General features: G+C 49.8%; 1 protein-coding gene across 1 annotated transcript in view; it reads left to right on the top strand.

Annotated features, from left to right (window-relative positions):
- The window catches only part of Sptb (spectrin beta, erythrocytic), a 128,314-nt gene that overhangs the window by 67,632 nt on the left and 39,560 nt on the right, over positions 1 to 21,122 (top strand). Inside the window, exons 3-16 of the mRNA XM_029540685.1 lie at positions 6,713 to 6,864; positions 8,494 to 8,667; positions 9,616 to 9,707; positions 10,298 to 10,378; positions 10,687 to 10,802; positions 11,285 to 11,397; positions 12,176 to 12,363; positions 14,163 to 14,280; positions 14,902 to 15,060; positions 16,077 to 16,379; positions 16,989 to 17,139; positions 17,426 to 18,296; positions 19,743 to 19,878; positions 19,934 to 19,935. Of these exons, the coding sequence (XP_029396545.1) occupies positions 6,713 to 6,864; positions 8,494 to 8,667; positions 9,616 to 9,707; positions 10,298 to 10,378; positions 10,687 to 10,802; positions 11,285 to 11,397; positions 12,176 to 12,363; positions 14,163 to 14,280; positions 14,902 to 15,060; positions 16,077 to 16,379; positions 16,989 to 17,139; positions 17,426 to 18,296; positions 19,743 to 19,878; positions 19,934 to 19,935 (2,656 nt within the window). The remainder of the gene's footprint in view (positions 1 to 6,712; positions 6,865 to 8,493; positions 8,668 to 9,615; positions 9,708 to 10,297; positions 10,379 to 10,686; positions 10,803 to 11,284; positions 11,398 to 12,175; positions 12,364 to 14,162; positions 14,281 to 14,901; positions 15,061 to 16,076; positions 16,380 to 16,988; positions 17,140 to 17,425; positions 18,297 to 19,742; positions 19,879 to 19,933; positions 19,936 to 21,122) is intronic.

Genomic DNA, 21,122 nt, shown 5'->3' with positions numbered 1-21,122 from the left:
GGCTGAATTTATTTTTTAGAAGTAAATTAAAGATAATCGTGAGTGTTTCTGCTAATTACCTTTGTCTGTGTCTCTGAAAAACAAAAACATTTCCCACTGAAACCTAATACTGCTTCTTATAGCTGACAGTTAGCAACCATTCCCCGAGAATCAAAATCTGAGAGAAACATTTTCCCACCTTTAACAATAAGGACAATTTGTTTTTATATTGTGTGCCCAGGTATGTGCCTTAATTTATGTCTAGATTTATTTTATGTTTATAAATATCTTGCCTGCATGCATGTATGTGCACCGCATGCATGCCTGGTGTCCACGTGGGTCAGAAGAGAGCATTGGATTGCCTGGAGCTGGAGTAAAAGCGGGTGTGGCCAACACGGAGGTGCTGGGAATCGAACTCAAGTCCTCTGCAAGAGCAGTGAGTGCTGCTGACTAAGGAGTCATACCTCAGCCTCATGCCCATGCTTGAAGTTTGTACCTCTCCAAACATCTTGGGTAGCTTTTTATATTGAAAGATTTTTATAGTTTCTGTTGTTAGCTCTTCCTTTCACTGTTAATTGTCTTCCTTTTAGCTTATAGACATTTGTGCTAGCCAGGTTCTTTTGCTGTAACAAACTAACTCTCCAGTTTGTCAGCTCATGAGGAGAAAGGTCTACCTTGGCTCACAGTTGTATAGCCTGTATAACGTTGTGCCTTTGGCGAGGCAGTGTGTCACAGTGGGAGCACATAGAGGGTGGGAGCTGATGGCCTCACAACCAAGATTTAGATGCACACACAAGTGCATGGGAAGGACAAGGAGGGAGACAGAACCCTGGGTCCTCTCACTACCTCTGAGAACACTCCCTGTCTTAGTTAGGTTGCTATGGCTACGTTAACACACCGTAACAAGGCCACTTATAGAAGAAAGAGTTTACTGAGGAGGGTTAGAGTCCATGACTATCGTGGCAGGGAGATTGGCTGCAGGCTGGACCATTAGCTGAGAGTTTACATCCTCGTCCACAAGGAGGAAGAGAGAGCTAACTGGGAATGCCTTGGGCTTTTGAAACCTCAAAGCTTGGTCCTTATGACCCACCAGGGCTGTACCTCTTAATGCTTTTCAAATAGCCACCAACTAGGGACCAATAATTCATATATGGAGGCCATCCTCATTCAATCTGCCACAAGCCTCAGTTACATGAAGGCCTCCTGCCAGGTCCCACATCTTAACGTTTCTGCTGCCTTTGAGGAGCACAGGCTGTAGACCAGATGGAGCCTCTATCGCATGGACATTTGAGGGCCATTCCAGCTCCACACTAGAGCAGTATCTTTTCACTCGAGGCAACCTGTGTGGTCCACTCAGTAGCACCCCCCCCCAGTAGTTCGCCCTGGCTCACAGTCCCCCCCCCCCACAAAACCTTTTAGCATATTTGAGCTTTCAGTGTTTCATTTTCTGGCTCTGGATTCGGTGCCCTAGTGACCCTTCCCTGGCCTCATTTTAAACAACTCTCGTACAACAGTTGATTACTGTATTTCGATAGTTTCATTTTGTGCACTCCAGTTTTTGATCAATAAAGTTCTTCCTGGAATTTGAACTTCGGATTTAACTCTTCTTGAGTTGTCATCTACTTTTGCAAAAACTTTTACAGAATAATCAGTTTTTCTTTTTTTTTTTTTTTTTTTTTTGCATATTTGAAATGTACTTTTATCCAATGTCAGATGTCTATATGTAGCCAGGACTACTTTTTCCTCGTCGCCTTGTCTACCTTTCATATGATAATGCTGCACGGTTTTATCACAAGACTATACTTGACATTTGTGTGATTTCAAGTTTTCCATTTGCTCAAAATTTTCTTTTGTAGTAGTCCTTGGGGGTCTTCTAATGTCGCCTCTGTGTAGACTCTGAAGATTTACCGTAAGATGTAACCTGAACCATTTTGTCTCTTTATTATCATCAGAGACCTTGCGAATTAAAATTGTGGGATGGCCCTGCCACACTTTCCCTGGTTCCCTTTGTCTCCAGAATTAAGTTTAAACATTAACTAGTCCTTCCTGTTCCCTACCTCTCATCCTTGCCTTTCTCCATAGCTGGGAATTGAACCCAGGGTCTTTTAGTCTATGTTTCTAAAGCTTCTCATTCCAGAGATTTTCATTTCTAACTTAAAGCCTTCTTTCTTTCTTTCTTTCTTTCTTTCTTTCTTTCTTTCTTTCTTTCTTTCTTTCTTAAGATTTATTTTTATTTATACGAGGTCACTGTTGCTGTCTTCAGACACACCAGAAGAGGGCCTCAGATCCCATTACAGATGGTTGTGAGCCACCATGTGGTTGCTGGGAATTGAACTCAGGACCTCTGGAAAAGCAGTCAGTGCTCTTAACCTCTGAGCCATCTCTCCAGCCCCAAACCTAGTTTCGATATCTAGTCTCCAAGCCTGTGGCTACTCAGTAACCTGTGAACAACCCATCCATGTCCGCTTGGGTTCATTTTGTCTTCCTCTTGCGCTTCCAAAATGCTTTTCTTTTCGAAGACCTTTTTGACAACTCCAGTTGTCACAGACCTCTCTCTGCATTGACCCCATGAACATCGATTATAGAAGTGATCCAGTATTGCTTTGTGCAGCATGCCTGTATATATCAGTCAGGTGTCTCTCTGTCTCTGTCTCTGTCTGTCTGTCTGTCTGTCTGTCTGTCTGTCTGTCTCTCTCTCTCTCTCTCTCTGTGTGTGTGTGTGTGTGTGTGTGCCATTTTTATCAGAGTGTCTTACAGGCTGAAGTCTGTCTGGGTAGTCCAGCAGTGGCTGTCCCCCAAACAGAGGGTCAATAGTTCAGCAGTTATTCAGTCCATGAGCTGCAGGTCAGCAGTCCCCATCTGGTGCTGGAGCCTTGGAGCGTTCCTAGACAGCTTCTGATCTTCACTCTTCTCTGGAACTCAAAAGTAGTTTCTGACACCAACAAAGAAATGCCTCACCAACAGAATAGATTATTTTTGCCAGAGAGAGTGAGGGCAAACAGGCAAAATCCAGTGTTTCCTTCTTCCACGTTCTTCTGTGTGGGCTGCTACCAGAAGGTGTGGCCTAGATTCAGAGTCTCCCAACCTCGGAAGAGCCAGTCAAGAAAATCCCTCACAGGCATAGTTGATGACAGATGTAGTCAAGTCAATCACCGTGATTAACTATCACAGTCTGGTGAAAATGCACTTAAAAGGCTGCAAAACAAACTTTTAGTGAGTTTGTGTCTGTTTTCTTGAGACAGATCCTTACTGAGCGAGTGTGAACCACGTGTCTTATGTCTCAATAGCCTCTGGGACAGTCCCTTAGATGTGGTGACCGTGGTGGAAGGATGGCACCTTTCTGTGTGCCGGCACTTTTCAGGTGCAGCCTTGCTTGTCAGCGGGTAGATGTTGGAGGGTTTCAGTGTGGTGGGTACATTTGACTTCAAGCTAAACTTTTGAAAAGGAGTTGTAAGGAGGGTGTACCTGTCACAACACCCTCACAGTAATTCTAGGTCAGAGCTGATTGGGGAAGAAGATGAGTTTTCTGGGGCAGCCCTAACACATGAGGGAATTCGTGAGGAAGGAAGAGAAGCAGAGAAGGGAGAGACCATACTTGGATGCCATGGAGGCACGGACCATTCCGTGGTCACCTCCCTCGTCCCCCACTCCCGCATGGGCAAGGGCAGGGCTCTAGAAATGAGTACTAGCTCCTGCAGGGCCTCCCTGAAGCCCTCTTCAGGGTGTGAAGTCTGTTGGGTCCCTCGTGAACGGCAAGCCTCCCGCATACTCTTCCCGCTCGTACTACCATGATTTCCAGTGCGCTGGCTCAGGGCCACTGGGCTCTCCTGCACTCAGACGGCTCCTGAGGAGCGTCTCGGTCTTGAGGGAGGAATGTGCTGAGCATGCCAATGTGCAGCAGCCGAGTGAACAGCTAATGGAAATTAATCCTCACCTCTGGGCCCTTACTCTGCTTTTGATCATCATTAGCCTCTCAGAATCTTTCCCATGCCTCAACACTGCAAAGTGTTTCGTGGTGCTAGGGATTCTGGGTAATCTACCCCCCCCCTCCTTAAATTAAGGCAGCCAAGAGGCCATCTGCCGGGCTCCAAGCCTGCAACTCCAGCATCGCTGTGTTCTGAAAACTGAGGAGGGCTCAGGATGCTTTATGAGATGTCTGTACTAGTGTTTGTGCCAGCCCAGCAGCCTAGAGTTACATTCTGTGTCTCTAGGAGAACCATGTCCTTATTCTTTGCCAGACACTAATAAATAGAGTTTAGCACCAGGAAGTGAAATCTTTAGAGTCTTATGAACAAGAAAATTAGGAAACAAAAAGACGTTAGCTTTTTTGTTTTGTTTTGTTTTTCGAGACAGGGTTTCTCTGTGTAGCCCTGGCTGTCCTGGAACTCACTCTGTAGACCAGGCTGGCCTCGAACTCAGAAATCCACCTGCCTCTGCCTCCCAAGTGCTAGGATTAAAGGCGTGCACCACCAACGCCTGGCTAAGACGTTAGCTTTTGAGAGCACTCACCTCTATAGTGGCTAGATCCGTTAGCCCCTTGGTCGAAGGTCCCTTCCACCTTTGACTTAAGAAACAAGTCTAGGAAAGGCGTTAGGGGTGGGGGTAAGGCTATAGCTGCTCTGTGGAATCCCAGCCCAGCATACCCCAAAATAAAGACTGTGGCACTCTATCATATCAGAACTGTTTTCTTTTGCAATAACAGCCCTGAAATCAAGAAAACCTTCTAATTTGCTGTTGACAGAAGGGCACATTGGGGATTTCCTTGGCCCAGAGGTCTGGAGTGAATGAATGACACTTACGTTTTACACATATTTAATATCAGCACAGTGCCCCTCCACGTCACAGAAAGCTTATTTAAGTGGCTACCTTAGAAGTGTTTCTGTGTGATGCATGCGCACATTATTTCTCATAGAGTCTGTCTGCTTGGAATAGGGACCCTCTGGCTTGTCCTTGAAGCCACCTCCACCCAGTGCTGAGCACTTTATGGTTGTACGGTAAGCATTCGTTGAATGGATGAACAGATGAATAAAGACGCTGAGTTCTTAACACTAAAATAGCCATGAGGTAGGAAGGAATTTGATGCAAGCTGCCAGCGTTGTGCCCCAGGGGCAGCCCTGGCTTAGCTCCACTTTTTGTTGTGTTAAGCCTGATATTTAATAATTTAGAAAGCCAACCCTTGCATGGTTGTACTCAGTAGAATGCATAGCTAGCCTCCTCTCCCACTGCTGACATTCTCTCCCGTGTCTGCCCTGGCTGTGACCCATCTACACGCTCTTCTCCCAGGGATCTGCAGGCCCCCAGACCCAGACATCCTGCTGGGTCAGTCCCTGGCCTCAGTCTTCAAACATAAGTGCCTGGGAGCCTGTGGTCACACACTATTCACCAACCCAAAGGATGAGGGCTCTGCTGTCCGCTTCTGCCCTGTTGTCTCTACCTTACCTCTGTCTCCTCGTTCTTGCTACACCTCTGCGTTGTCCTCTACCCTTCACTTAGGCCGTTTCTGTCTTCTCTCAAGCCCTAGCCTGAACGCCCCACCAGTATTCACAGAGGTACCAGTAGATACCCGTCTAAGTTGGTTTAGCAGGGCCGACGGGAGCTGGGTTTGCTGATTTAGTGTGGAGGTGCTTTGTCACCATCTCAAAGCTGAAAGTCAAGATTCCTTGCCTGCTGTTCTTGGGAGTGAAGCAGTAACATCTTGGAAGTCTGAGAATGGAGAGACAAATGAGACAGGTTTCTCTGGGTGCCATGAGCCCACAGTCATGTAGGAAAGATGTATATTTAACTAATCTTTGGAAAGGAGAATGTGGGAATCACAGCACACAGGAGGAGCCCAGAGGGGAGTCAGAAAAAGCCCTCCTGAGAATTCCATTTGCCCTGATTTTAAAGGACAAATAGGAATTAAATGAAGGGCTTGTGGGAGAATGCTAAGAGCAGTCTAGGCAGAGGGACTAAGTGGACAGATGGAGGGAGGGAAAGGGGATGATGGATGGATGGATGGAGTGATAGATGGAACTGGTATTAAAATCTGAATTTAATGGAAGAATAGTACAGACTGTTCTGCCTGACATTAGGAAACAGGTGGCTGAATCAGGGTGTCTTGCTACAATGCATAGACAGTGGTGGAGGAGGTGGAGGTGGTGGTGGTAGTGGTGGAGGAGGTGGAGGTGATGGTGGAGGAGGTGGTGGTGGTGGAGGAGGTGGAGGTGGTGGTGGTAGTGGTGGAGGAGGTGGAGGTGGTGGTGGTAGTGGTGGAGGAGGTGGAGGTGATGGTGGTAGTGGTGGAGGAGGTGGAGGTGATGGTGNGAGGTGGAGGTGATGGTGGTAGTGGTGGAGGAGGTGGAGGTGATGGTGGTAGTGGTGGAGGAGGTGGAGGTGGTGGTGGTAGTGGTGGAGGAGGTGGAGGTGATGGTGGTAGTGGTGGAGGAGGTGGAGGTGATGGTGGTAGTGGTGGAGGAGGTGGAGGTGATGGTGGTAGTGGTGGAGGAGGTGGAGGTGGTGGTGGTGATCATACCACTTCCTTAGTTCTGATGGCCTGGGGTCCCCCAGAATGGATAGGCAAATGAGATTGACTTGCATGGTTGGCATATGCTCCCAGAAATGGGGGCGGGGGTGGTCGCAGCAGCCTCCTCTGCCAGGCAAGGATGACACTAGAATTACAGAGAGGCCCTTCAGCTCCATGGTGCACCCCACCCCCAGCCCCAGGCAGCTCACCCCAGTTCCTCTCCTTACCCAGATGAGCGGGAAGTGGTCCAGAAGAAAACCTTTACGAAATGGGTGAACTCCCACCTGGCTCGAGTGTCCTGCCGCATCAGCGACCTCTACAAGGACCTGCGGGACGGACGGATGCTCATCAAGCTGCTGGAGGTGCTCTCTGGAGAGATGCTGGTAAGGTCCTCCTCATCCACACCCAGCCCCTCCCAGCCAGCTCGGCCTTTGCTGGAGCCAAGTGAGCGGGTTCCCTTGGCTTGCCAGAGTTTCTCCATGGTCCTCTTCCAGGTTCCAGTTCTCGTAATGTCAAGGGTCTGGGTGGCTGATTGGGGTCTCTGACTTCTTCCTAGAGCTTCTCGATCCTTCTGACCACTCCCACCCCTGCAGGCTCATCCCAGAGGCTATGCAAAGCTTTACCTTTCTCTCTGGGGTCTGGGCATCTGGAGCTGGGATACATGGGCCTAGATATATGAGCTGTTGGGAGAAATTTGCATTTCTCTTAGAACCGAGAGGAAGGAAAGTTTCCTGTGTTCTTTGCCACGGGTCACATGGAGACCTGTTGGGGGGCTCTTGGTTGTCCCTGCCCAGCACTGCGGTAGGTGAGGGTGTACGTTTTGCTCTGACACTTCCTATGTGACCTTGGGTCCACTAGGCAGGATCTTCTTTGCCTTCCCCCACTTCCTCAGTGGATAGACTGAGGCATTGTGAGATTCTTGGGATTTGAATGAAAAGTGTTCTACTTCTGCCTTTTCAGTTCTAGGCTGCAGTTCTTGCCTTTTAGCCCACACTGAAACAATGCTAGAAAGAGTTGCCCTGGGGATCCCTTCAAAAGACACAGTTAGGAGAGATAGGTCCAGCTGGTAAATCGCTTGAGGACCTAAGTCCCACCCTCAGAATGCACACAAAGCAAGGTGGTATGTGTGCTTTTGTAATCCCAGCATTGATGACGTGGAAATAGGGAACTCCCTGGGACTCCCTGTCCAGCCAATATAGCCTTCTCGGTAGGTTCCAAACCAGTAAGAGCCAGTCTCAAAAAATCCAAACCCAAACAAAGCTGTGAGCAGTGACTGAAGGACACCCGAGGTTGTCCTCTGACACACGCCTACATATCTGCTCACACACACACACACACACTCACACACACTTGCACTAATAATAAGCCCCTTGGGTATTCAGGGGTGGAAGATTTGTTAGGGATGGGACCACTGTCAGTCACCGATCTAAAAATCGTTCTTACCACTGACTAGCAGTGAGTGGGTCTCAGAACCATGCCTGGCTCACTGCAAGTACTCAATCCACTGTCTGTTGCTGTGTTACTGGGTGTGATTGTCACTTAGCATCCACAGAAGCTGTGTCAGACCCAGAAGGGCTCTCATGAAGTCTGGCTGAATGCTTGATACAGGAACCATCTGAATTTTGCTAAAAGGGAGGCGTTGAAATGTGTGAGGAGGGGCTAGAGGGATGTCTGAGCAGTTATGCACTGACTACTCTTTGAGAGGACCTGGATTCGGTTCCCAGTGCCCATATGGCAGCCTATAGCACCAGTTCCAGGAGATCTAATGTCCTTTTCCAGCCTCTGTGGCCATTGCATGCATATGGTGCTCTGACATATATGCAAGCAACACACCCATAAACATAAAATTGAAAATAAATAAATATAAAAAAAAAAGAAGAAAGGTGTCAGGAGTGACTGTGGAACCTGAAGGTTGGAGGGTAGAGCTGATGGCATCAGCTGGTACAGGTTGCAGCCACCTCTGGTGTGACTGTGAAGTCCCTTCATGCCCATGAGGCCATGCTGTCCCTTAGCCAAGGCCGACCAAGGGCAAGATGCGCATCCACTGCCTGGAGAATGTGGACAAAGCCCTGCAGTTCCTCAAGGAACAGCGCGTGCACCTGGAAAACATGGGCTCCCACGACATTGTGGATGGTAACCACCGCCTGGTCCTGGGCCTCATCTGGACCATCATCCTCCGATTCCAGGTGAGTCCTGTGGGTAGAAGAAACTGGGCGGACCTCCCTGAGCTGGTCAGGAGCTGACGACCTTACAACATGGTGACTAGAGTGTGTTCATGTGCATCTAGAGAGGCTAGAACCCCACCCTGGGGAACGGTGTTCTTGGGATGGAGGACCTACATTCGGTGCCATCCCAAAGTGCTCATGTTCAGGACAGATGCCCAGCTAGTCTTGAGGACAAAAACAGAAGCTGACTTGTGGCTAGTTTACAGTCTGCTGCGGGACCTGCATTTTGTCCCCTCGCCCTCTGTGTGTAACTTCTTACCGTATGAAATAATCTGATTCAGAAATTGCAAAAATTGTACAGAAAAATTTCCCCTTATACTTTTAAAAGCAGAAATCGTTTTCTCGTCTGAGATTCAAAGCTCTCTCCTTCGCCCTTCCCCTCAACGGTGAAAAGCAATACTGTCCACATTCAAGGGGCGCCTTCTTCCCATAGTTAATTACATTCTGACCCGCCCTCACAGACATATCCAGGAGTGTGCTTTCCCCGTCTGATAGCCATAGCTCACTACAGTCAGGTTAGCAACCCCAGCCAGCGTTCATGTTGTTCCATAGCCATAGCTCACTACAGTCAGGTTAGCAACCCCAGCCAGCGTTCATGTTGTTCCACCCTCTGAAGCGGTGTATCAGGGGAAGCTATCAAGGTGTCTTGTCGGGTCTCAAACTCTTACAGAGGTATCTGGTTAAAGTCGTTCCCTCTGATACAGGGTGCTACCTCTATGCCATACTGGTTGGCTGAGGCAGAGAAGCAGGCAACTGAGACCTAAGACCTTCTAAGGGGTGTGGGGGTGCTGTAGGGATGAGTGCTGTGGATATACAAAGGACACAGGGAGAGACCCCCCACCCCATAGGAAAGCAGGAAAGCATAGAGCCAGATACAGATCTGGTCTTCTCTTTCTTTGCCACTCCCAGATTCAGGACATTGTTGTCCAAACTCAAGAAGGCCGGGAGACACGCTCAGCCAAGGATGCTCTGCTCCTGTGGTGCCAGATGAAGACAGCAGGGTGTGTATGCCCTGGAAACTGGACGTCAGTCTCCCTGTTTCCCATTGGCTCCTTGGACAGTGATTCTCAACAATCCTAATGCTGTGACCCTTATATACAATTAGTCATGTTGTGGTGACCCCCAACCCTAAAATTATTTCCATTGCTACTTCTACTTCATAACTGTAATTTTGCTACTGTTGTGAATCACAGTGTAAATGTCTGATATGCAACCCCTGTGAAAGAGTCACGACCCACAGGTTGAGAACCACTGCCCTCGAGGCTGCTACTTCCAAGGGACATTAGACACCAGTCCCCCAGAACTATAGCAGGTCTGGTACAGTTTATGCAAGTCTGTCCTGACCTGATTCTTAGGCCTGAAACTCAAGATTCCTTTCCAAAGTCACTGTGGTCAGTCTCTGGAACCTGTTGAGTTATGAGCCCCAGTTTGCGGGAATATCTTTGTGTGGTTTATCTGTGTGCTCTTATGTTAAAGCAACTCAAGCTGGGACAGGTCTGTTCCTCTCCTAGCATATGGAACCTCCGCTCAAAAGCTCGTTTGAGATCTCAAAAGGATTCGTTTCTTAGTCTTAATGTTTCTCTTAATGCAGCTACCCCCATGTCAACGTAACCAACTTCACCTCCAGCTGGAAGGACGGCCTGGCCTTCAATGCGCTAATACACAAACACCGGTAAGGGGACTCCCTGGTGCTGGGGAGATTTGAGACCTTGCACTTAACCAGAGGGCAAGGAGGATGTTGTCTCTGCTGAGTCACCCTTTACCCTAGGCCCTCTGCTTTCCTCAACTTCCGGTCATACTGCTGCCTTCTCCCAAGCTGGTGCTCACAGATCCCCTGCATCTTAATCCTGTGTCTCATTTATTTCTCTCGCCTTCCCAACTCCCTACATGTGTCCCTACATCCTTGCTTCACGCTGCAGCTGTCCTGTACCTGGGACCCCCATGGCTACTCCATCTTAACAGCTCAGCTCTTGTCCCCAGGCCTGACCTCATCGACTTCGACAAGCTGAAGGACTCCAATGCCCGGCATAACCTGGAGCATGCTTTTGATGTGGCCGAGCGCCAGCTGGGCATCATCCCACTCCTTGACCCTGAAGGTGAGCCACGCCCGCTGTACCATTCTGGAGCAGTCAGGTGGACTCCTTCCCGGGCTGGTCCAGGTGCCTGGCAAGCTACGGGTACAGAGATGTTGGGGTTAGGCCAGGGCCCAGCTCTGCTCCTCCGTGACCGTAGGTTTTCAGCAGACACCTGGCTTGTGGGGAGGGTTGCCATGAGGCTTTGGATCGCCTTCATTCCGTGTTTGTAGATTATTGTCCTGATGTGGATCTCAGCACTGCCTGAAATCGGAGGCCTCCACACAGTTCTTTCTCCTTGCTATGTAGCTGAAACTGTCATTGAACTCTTGACCGTGCAGCCTCTGCTACTGCACCTAGCCACGCCTTCATTTCATACCGTTAAATGTTGTCATTTGATGCACACGGTTCAAATTCATGACCCAGGAAGTGGGGCTAAATGTTTGAAATATGGCTTTCCTGGGCTCCAGTTTGGGCGCTCAGAATGTCCCACCTCCCTCTTCCAGATGTCTTCACAGAAAACCCCGATGAGAAATCCATCATCACCTACGTGGTGGCGTTTTATCACTACTTCTCCAAGATGAAGGTGCTGGCGGTGGAGGGCAAGCGAGTCGGCAAGGTACAGAGCTGTGTAGTCAGCGCACCAGTACTCTTCGTTTGTCAGCCCTAGGCCTTGAGTGCGAACTCCCTGTCCATCCTAAAAGCTTTGGGGTTGGGCCCCCAGCTGCAGTTTGGTGTGCAGGACACCTGCTCCCCACTTCCTCCAAAGTTCCCTGGAAAGCGCTTGTGCTGATTCCAAAGAATGTCAGTGTCTGTCCTGATGAGCTACAGCCCCGCCTCTCAGCCTGTATCTGGGGACCTGTGTATCTCCCAAACACAGCTCCCCACCCCCACCCCCAAGCACCACAGGCTCTTAATTTGTTTTGTTCATCATGGCATTGGACCCCAAAGACTCCCACAGTATACCAAGCGCACGTCCCTCTGTGCAGACTGCCATGCCTGATTTATTTCCCCTGCTGCTCCTCAAGCGTAGACAGGTTTCCATCCATCTCTGTGTGCCTCGCTCGTGTTTCCCAAAAAGCTGCCTGGATACCCTTGACTCCTAATTAAGTTTGAGATATAGCACCGGCCCCTCTAGGGCTCTGCAAACTTAATGATCTATAGGATTGAAGGAGGGGGACGCTACCACTGAATCTCATCACTGGTCAGTGCAGGAGAGGGCCACACCCACATCGCCTCCATTCCTTTAGCAATGTAGGATGTCAGGGAACAAGCCCAACCTAGAACACTACAGAGCTTGAGAGAGATGCGGCAGCCCCAGTGTGATTCATAGTGATGGTAGGTCTCATCGGTAGCATCGTTGGTGACATTTCCCTTCTGATGAGATGATTCCCTAGGTCATCGACCACGCCATTGAGACCGAGAAGATGATTGAAAAGTACAGTGGGCTAGCCTCAGACCTGCTCACCTGGATTGAACAAACCATTAGCGTCCTGAACAGCCGAAAGTTTGCCAACTCGTTGAGTGGCGTCCAGCAGCAGCTACAGGCCTTCAGCACCTACCGTACTGTGGAGAAGCCACCCAAGTAAGGCCCTGGCACTCAGGAGCGTGGTCAGTCCTTGGGGGCTGAAAATGTCGAGAGCAGAGGGTTGTGTCCTACAAAGTGTATCTACGAGGCACAGCCTTGAGTTCTATAGCAGGACATCTGTCACCTGCTTCATGTTCTGCTTGGCCACCCTACTTCCATGTCCTCCAGCTTACTGACAGTGATGAGTAACTTTTGCTTATAGAGAAAGAAAATGCTTTTCTAGGCTCCCAAGGCCAACTGGGGAGCTGTCTCAGGCTTCCTTGGAGAGCCAGTGCTGGGTACCTCCTTGCAAGTCAGTCCCCTTTCTTCTCAAGGCATAGCCTCTGTGTTATCGACCTGAGTGCCCTGCATGAGGCCTTGTGATCATCAAGTCTATCCATCTTTCTCCATCCCATCTGTCACTGCTCATCAGCAAAGCACTAAGCCTGCCCCACCTCACATGAACATGTGCATGTGGAACCATGCACACACTTGTGCATACATGTATAATGAACATAAGCACATACGTATACAGTTGCACACATTTATACAGGCACGTGCAGATACAGCCACTCAGGAATGCACATACAAACATTCACAACTATGTAACACATGTATATGAGCACATGCACCCATATGGGTACACATAGGAATTCAGGCACACATATGCATGCATTCACAAATATGCACACACGTAAATATACACACATGCATATACAGTCAGGAGTTCCGGGCTTTCTGCTATTAGCTGTCTGCCTCTGAATAGCGGCTTCTGGTTCATCAGTGAGGCCCTCTGTTTCTTGCTACTCCACTCATCTCTCTCGGTCTCTATTCAAGTCTCTCAGATAGGGAAAAATGAGACACCTAGTCCAGGATGTTTTGTAACTCTGGATCAGGTTTCCAGTCTGACACTAACCCACTTCTAAAGTCCTAAATTCAAAACTGATAACATCAAGCCGGGTGTACAAAGGTGTTACCTCTTGGCTGTACCAATAGAGTTTGGGGGCATAAACTGGAGTGAGTAGGAGCACTGAGATGTGTTAGGCTGGGCGCACAGCTGATTCCTCAATGCTGTGCTCAGGGGTAGAAGCGGGTGTATTCTTGGTGCATGAAGAAATTAAAGGTAACATTACTTGGACTGTGTCCTATCTACTCTTTCTGGCCCTTGAGCACGTCTGGTCTATAGGACTTGAAGAACCAGCTAATTGAGACTTGGGCAGAAATTGCTTCCCTTGCAGTATGTTCTTGTGTAGATACTGCTGCTTCCAAGGTTTTGTCAACTAAATCAATTTGTCTGACAAGCCTTCCTTTGTAGGACAGAGAGGATTTTCTTTGTGTGGGTTGGTAAAACTTGGTATTTTTTAGAGTTACCAGAATATTCCAGAATCCCTATGGAAGCAAACGAATGCTCTGATAACCATTGCATTTTCTCTGAATTGAGTTATAAAGATGCAGGTTCTTGGGCTGGAGAGATGGCTCAGTGGTTAGGAGCACCGACTGCTCTTCCAGAGGTCCTGAGTTCAATTCCCAGCAACCACATCACAACCATCTGTAATGGGATCCGATGCACTCTTCTGGTGTATCTGAAGACAGCTACAGTGTACTCATATGAATAAATGAACCTTTAAAAATATATTTTAAAAAATGCAGAGTCTTACCCAACCTCTACCAGCGAGTGTTAAATGTCTTAGCGGTAAAGTAGACCTCTCTTGATTTTTTTCCTTGACTTTAAAGGGTCAGGGTTTCCATGTTGACTTCAGCAAACAGTTTGTCTTTGAAGACCTCAATACCAGTATCCCAAATTATATTCCCCACAGATTTCAGGAGAAGGGGAATCTGGAGGTCCTCCTATTCACTATCCAATCCCGGATGAGAGCCAACAATCAGAAGGTGTACACACCCCACGATGGGAAGCTGGTGTCTGACATCAACAGGGTACTGTGGCTGTTTCAATTGCTCATCTGAGCTGAGGAAGAGATAGGAGGTGACCACTGAGCAGGGCTAGACCTGGTCACTTTATTTGGCATTAATTACATCCTGACTATTTAGGGGAGTCATCTGAATGTCTCTAAAGAGGTCAGACTCTACCCCCTGAATCTCTTTAGGTACCCAGAATCATTCTTTGGGGCTGTTTTTGGTAGCCTGTCCTCTACCGAACCTTGAGTTTGTCTTTGAGACTAGAATGTTAATTACTTATGACAGAAGGGAATGCTGTGTGGTGTTTCAGAGGTTTGGAGACTTAGCACCATCTGGAAGCTCTAATAGAGTGGAGGTGGCTATTTAGTCGTCAAGGATTTGCTGAGCACCTACAGAGGTGGAATCCATTATATTATTAAGCCAGTGTCTGAGGCAGTCTTAGGGAAGTAGAACGGGGAAGTCTTTGACTGGTCTGGCCCAGACAAAAATCAAAGGACTGTTTCTAAACTTGAATCTGCCACCGCCTTACCCCATAGTGGCAGGATTCTCTGGATTCATACATCCAGTGTCAGGTGAAAGAGAGACCACCCCAAGACCACATATCCTTCCTGTACCCCAAGAATTCTCTGCCTCATGCAGGCCTGGGAGAGCCTGGAGGAAGCAGAGTACCAAAGGGAGCTGGCCCTGAGGAGCGAGCTCATTCGGCAGGAGAAGCTGGAGCAGCTGGCGCGGCGCTTCGACCGGAAGGCTGCCATGAGAGAGACGTGGCTCAATGAAAACCAGCGCCTGGTGACCCAGGTAAGGGGCACAGCGTGGCAGGAGATGGGAAGTGCACTGCTCTTGATGGAATCGGAGCCCCAGCCAGTCTCGGCAGCAACTAAATAAACCTCTTCTGAGCCTGAGGTGCTTGGCTGGATCAAACCTACATCTGAAGAGAAACCCTTAGGACCTAAGTCTCTCTCTGCCTCTCTGTCTATCTCTCGCTCTCAGTGGAGGTCTAACCCTGGACCTTGAAACACACAGAACAAGTGTTCCACCACCGAGTTACACTCCCAGCCCATATTAATTCTCTTTTTTTAGAGTAGAGTCTCATGCACTAGAAGAGGGTTCCCAAAGTATCTCTTGTTGGCTGTAGCATCAATAGATCCAAGAGTCAGAGTTGACATGGTTCTTCTCTGGAAACAGGGTTAAATCAGAGGTACTTGTGAGCCATTCAGAAACTCTACCCTGATAAGACAGGCAGCAGGGGACAGCAGAGGTAACCCCTTTTGGTTTCTTGGCCTCCAGGCCTGGGACATATTTCACTGGCTAACAGTGAACCCCAGGGCTGATTCTCCATTAGAGCATCTGTTCCCTCCCACTTAGAGCTTAGAATCAAATTAAATTCTGTCTGTTAAGGGGATAGCGAGTGCTCTAAGAGCATTGGAGAGCGAGCGTACGTGTGCCCCAGATAGTGTGTGGGTAAACCATCTGTTTGCAGCGATGTGTTATCCTGGTGTAGGCAGCCCCTCCTGCCCAGAAATGGACAGATCCTCTTGAGGCAAGGTGGGTAGACCCAGCAGGCCACCAGAGGAGTCTGTAATGACACACAGCCTCACCTGCCTGTGTGGTGCAGAAAGTAATTGGGGGCGTTTAGAGCTGCTTGGGAGACATTCAGAAACTCCGCTCTGATCAGGCAGGCAGCAGAGATAACTCCTGAGAAGAAATGTGCTTTTCCCATGTGACAGCTCTGCCTGAGGGGCCCACCACTTCCCAGTCAGCGGAGTCTGACTGAGCTACTGTTTCGTTTGTTGTTTTTCTCTCCTTGGGGGCAGGATAACTTTGGGTATGATCTGGCAGCTGTGGAGGCCGCCAAGAAGAAGCACGAAGCCATTGAGACCGACACAGCTGCCTATGAGGAGCGGGTGAAGGCGCTGGAGGACCTGGCCCAGGAGCTGGAGAAGGAGAATTACCATGACCAGAAGCGTATCATTGCCCGGAAGGACAATATCCTCCGTCTGTGGAGCTACCTGCAGGAGCTGCTGCGATCCCGGCGACAGAGGCTGGAGGCCACCCTGGCACTGCAGAAGCTCTTCCAGGACATGCTGCACAGTATTGACTGGATGGATGAGATCAAGGTGGGCGCCAACGCTGCCCTCCCCACACCCCATTCTGTAGTCAGCAGATGCGTCCTTAAATACCTGCCTCCAGTCACATCTCTAAATCACAGAGGAGAAAGGACAAAAATGTCACTGACCCATGTTCACAATATTACCAATGACCCAGGGATCTTTGGTTATACAAGCATCAACCTAGAGGAATTAGATAGACTGTAATGAGAAGCCCACAGGATCAGGCTCTGAGTAATTGGGCTTTGATTCTGGTTGGAATCTAGAACTACTCTGCATGGGAAACCAGAGAAGTCTGGATTCTCTCCCTCTGATGCAGGAGGTGTTGGGTGAAAATAAGCGTGAAATTGACCACAAGCTTTCTAAAAATAAACATGCCCAGGCTCCAGACCTTGAAACGAATGATGCAGATGAGTGTGAAGTTTGAGACTTTGTAGGACACTGCATGGAAGAGTCCAGAGGGCACCCTTTTGTAGGAAATCCTACTCTGTAGCATCTCTGGTCCCAAGCAGCAGCCACATCCCTGCTGTATCCGCGTCTTCCTGACTAGGACGCAGGCACACACCCTAAGGAGGTGGCCTTCCTCTTCACTTGTCCTGGTTCCTTGTCCCTTGACAGGCTCACATCTTGTCTGCTGAATTTGGGAAGCACTTGTTAGAGGTTGAAGACCTGCTGCAGAAGCACAAGCTAATGGAGGCCGACATTGCCATCCAAGGGGACAAAGTGAAGGCCATCACAGCGGCCACCTTGCAGTTCACTGAGGGGAAAGGTGAGGCAAAGGGTGCTCGCTCCATCGAGGCCTCTGATGCTGCCCCCCCCCCCATCCTCTGAGAATTCTGCCTCTTCCTTCATCCCTCTGGCCTGTCCTTTGAGTAACTGAGAATCCATGGCTCAAATCCCACAGGGCTAGAAGACATAGCTCAGTGGCCAAGCATTTGGCCACACACAAGGTCCCCAAGACCGTGAAAAGTGGAAGCTTTGCCATTGTGTGGCCCTGACCTGAAATTTGCCTATAAATAAATCCCTTCTTTGTCTTCCTCCCCCTCTTCCTCCAGGGTATCAGCCTTGTGACCCCCAGGTCATCCAGGACCGCGTCAGCCACCTAGAGCAGTGCTTCAGTGAACTGAGCAACATGGCAGCCGGACGGAAGGCTCAGTTGGAGCAGTCTAAGCGACTCTGGAAGTTCTTCTGGGAGATGGATGAGGCCGAAAGCTGGATCAAGGAGAAGGAGCAGATCTACTCCTCCCTGGACTATGGCAAGGACCTGACCAGCGTGCTCATCTTACAGCGCAAGCACAAGGCCTTTGAGGATGAGCTCCGTGGGCTGGATGCCCATCTGAAACAGATCTTCCAAGAGGCTGACGACATGGTTGCACAAAAGCAGTTTGGACATCCACAGATCGAGACCCGTGTCAAAGAAGTGTCGGCTCAGTGGGACCACCTGAAAGAGCTCGCTGCCTTTCGTAAGAAAGACCTGCAGGATGCGGAAAACTTCTTCCAGTTCCAAGGTGATGCAGACGACCTGAAGGCTTGGCTGCAAGACGCTCACCGGCTGCTCTCTGGTGAAGATGTAGGGCAAGATGAAGGAGCCACGAGGGCCCTGGGAAAGAAGCACAAGGAGTTCCTGGAGGAGCTGGAGGAGAGCCGAGGGGTGATGGAGCACTTGGAGCACCAAACCCAGGGCTTCCCCGAGGAGTTTCGAGAGTCCCCAGATGTGACAAACCGACTCCAGGCACTCAGGAAGCTCTACCAGCAGGTGCTGACCCAGGCAGAACTGCGTGGACACAAGCTGCAGGAAGCTCTGGACTTGTACACCGTGTTTGGGGAGTCAGATGCCTGTGAGCTGTGGATGACGGAGAAGGGGAAGTGGCTGGACCAGATGGATATCCCAAACACACTGGAGGATCTGGAGGTGGTGCAGCACAGGTCAGGCAGCGCAGCCTTTGCTCGTCCCCCACCCAAGGGTCACCTCCCACCGCTAGACCCTCCTCAGTTACATAGAGCAGGCATGAGGAGTTGAGTTCTGGTCTGCCTTCAGGGCCTCTGACTCTTCATCCACTGGACTTCATAGTTCTGGAGACAAAGGGGATTTTTAAAAAATATATTATTCAATTACTTCTCAGCGACAGATGAATTCTGAGCATTGGAATGCAGGAAAAGTGGAGGTGCTGTGGACATGGGGCTGAGAGGCTGGGATTCTGTCACCTCTAACTCTCTGTGCTAGACCCTAAGCCAGAGAGACCAGTTCATAAACCACAGGTTTCCAAAGCCACTCTGACTTCTGGTATTCTGAGCCCATAGCACCTTGGATGCGGTCTGGGGGTGTGTTCATGCTGTGGAGGGGGGTGAACCTTGCTGGGGAGGGGTGGCACGCTCAGGCTGAGGAGGGGGGTGCTAAGGCACTGGATGGAGGGGTGCTTCCGCTGTGGTTAGGAGACAAGCTCAGACTGTAGGTGAATGGGGTACTCGGGCTATGGAAGGGTCTGAGAAGGAAGGAGTGGTGAGGTGATGGAGAAGGGGCATGTTCCAGCTGTGGAGGGGGTGGGGTATTCAGTCTTTGCAGCCTCTCAACAGCCTAGCACAGAATCCAAGCCTCATGGAGCAGGAGTTCCCTGGAGTAGCGCCAAGGTGGTCCTACACTGATGTTAGAGCAGTGGTTCTCAACCTCCTTGACGCTGCGACCCTTTAATCCAGTCCCTCGTGTTGTAGCCATCCCAAACATAAAATTATTATTATTTTTTTTTTGCTGCTTCATAACTACAATTTTGCTACTGTTAGGAATTGTAATGTAAACATTTGTGTTTTCAGATGGTCTTAGGCGACCCCTGTCCTGTGAAAGGGTCATTTGACTCCCAGAGGGGTTGTGACCCACAGGTTGAGAACCGCTGTGCTGGAGGGTGTTGGACTCTTGTCTGGGAAAGTTGGCTTTCTTCCCTCAGCGTCTCTCCTTACCCTTCTCAGGAACAGAGCTTCTGACTAGGGACGGGAGTCTTTGGAGCAGCATTTCTTGGTAGCAGAACTAGAGTAGAATAGCAGGAATGGCAGATGGCCCTTGGGGTGACTGACTCCTTTGCAACCCCAACACTATAAGCCCTTTAGAGCCTGCACTGCTTTGCACTTCTCTATGGAGCTGTTGGCTGTATAGTAAGGAACTGGCTCCTAACTTGGTTCAGAAATACTAAGGCGTAAAATTGAATCCATTGAACTAAAAATCAGTGTATACCAGCATATCTGCCTCCTTTCTTCCCTCCTGGAGACAAAGCATTCAGGATGTAGAGGGAGGAAGCCAGAACTCCATATCTGGAGAGTGGGAAACACGGGACACCAGAGGGCCTGCCGCTGCTCACTGCCCCTGTTCTCTGTCCGTCTCAGGTTTGACATCCTGGACCAGGAGATGAAGACCTTGATGGCGCAGATTGATGGTGTGAACCTTGCCGCCAACAACCTGGTAGAGAGCGGCCACCCGCGCAGTGGGGAGGTGAAACAATATCAGGACCCTGAACAAGAGGTGGGGGGGTGGGCAGGGCAGGGGTGGGGTAGGGGGGAGTGTGAGCCTGAACAAGAGGTGGGGAGTGGGCAGGGCAGGGGTGGGGTGTGTGTGAGAGGGTTTCTACTAGCACCTGACACACACCTAGGGAAATGGCCTGAGCTTTAAACATTCCGGTCTTTCTCTGCCAACCTGGTTGCTAGTATGGGGCTGCAGCAGGAAGCGGGGACGTCGATGCCATTGTAAGCACCAGGGAGGAGAGTGTTGGTGGAGCTTTGAAAGCTGTGTCTGGGCATGAAGGCCTGTGTCCATGCACTTATGATAAAAGGGACATTCTCAGTGTGCAGATAGCTAGGGTAGGTCACGTGTTCTTGTGCCATATTTCCCCAGACATTCCTGGACATGGAAAATTGCTTTCTGAGAGTTCTTAAGTACTGTCCGTAAAAGAAATGTCCCTGCCTGTGCCAAAATGCAGCATCAATAATATGACTGGCTGGAGTGAGGAGAATTAGCAGGGAGCCTTGAGCAAGTTCCACGCAGGAACAAAAAGCAGGCCCTGAGGAGCCTTTGGAGTGGGGCTGCTTTCAGAGCAGGGCGTAATTGCTCATTAGTTCCTGGAGGATCTTTGAGGACAGCGCAAATGCTTGCATCCTCTGCACACGCACTGCCACGTGGTCACTCCGGCCTCCTAACCATAGCCCCTCCCGCCTACTGCCTAAGGCAGTTCACGTAGGGAAGAGTCAGCTGTGAAGAAATAGGCTGGCCCTCTGGGGACTGCTGGGAGCCCGTCAGGAACCTCAAGCTGAGCAGAATGTTCTAGAGCCACTGGAAGGGGGCTGACCATTTATCTCACCATCCGAGGATGGGGCCTGCAACTCTGATGCTTATACTGAGGGGTGCCTGTTCACCAGGCTTGTAGGCACTAAGTGAGAGTGGGAGAGGAAGAGAAGGGGGGAGGGGCTGAGCTGCTGTTCAAGTGAAGCAGTTAGATGGGAAACTTCCAGGCAGGAAGAACTTGCCAGCTCTGCAATGCTTTATAGTCACGGCATGCTGACACCTACCGTGGCTAAGCTGTGCCCCGCCTCAAGCAAAAAACTTGAAGGCAGTCGCCATTCTCGAGTTTGAAAAGAGCTGAGGCGTGGGGTGATGAGATAGTTTCTGTTAAGTGTAAGAGTGGAGGGAGGGCTGAAAATCCATCCAGTTCAGCAGAGAAGGGGAGGCTCCTTTACTGTGGGGCTGGCACACCCTGTGTGGGGCTGGCACAC

The sequence above is a fragment of the Mus pahari genome, chromosome 7, assembly GCF_900095145.1.
Source record: "Mus pahari chromosome 7, PAHARI_EIJ_v1.1, whole genome shotgun sequence".
NCBI lineage: Eukaryota > Metazoa > Chordata > Mammalia > Rodentia > Muridae > Mus > Mus pahari.
The sequence above is the reverse complement of the archived record's forward strand: the minus strand, read 5'-3'. Positions and strand labels throughout refer to the sequence as shown.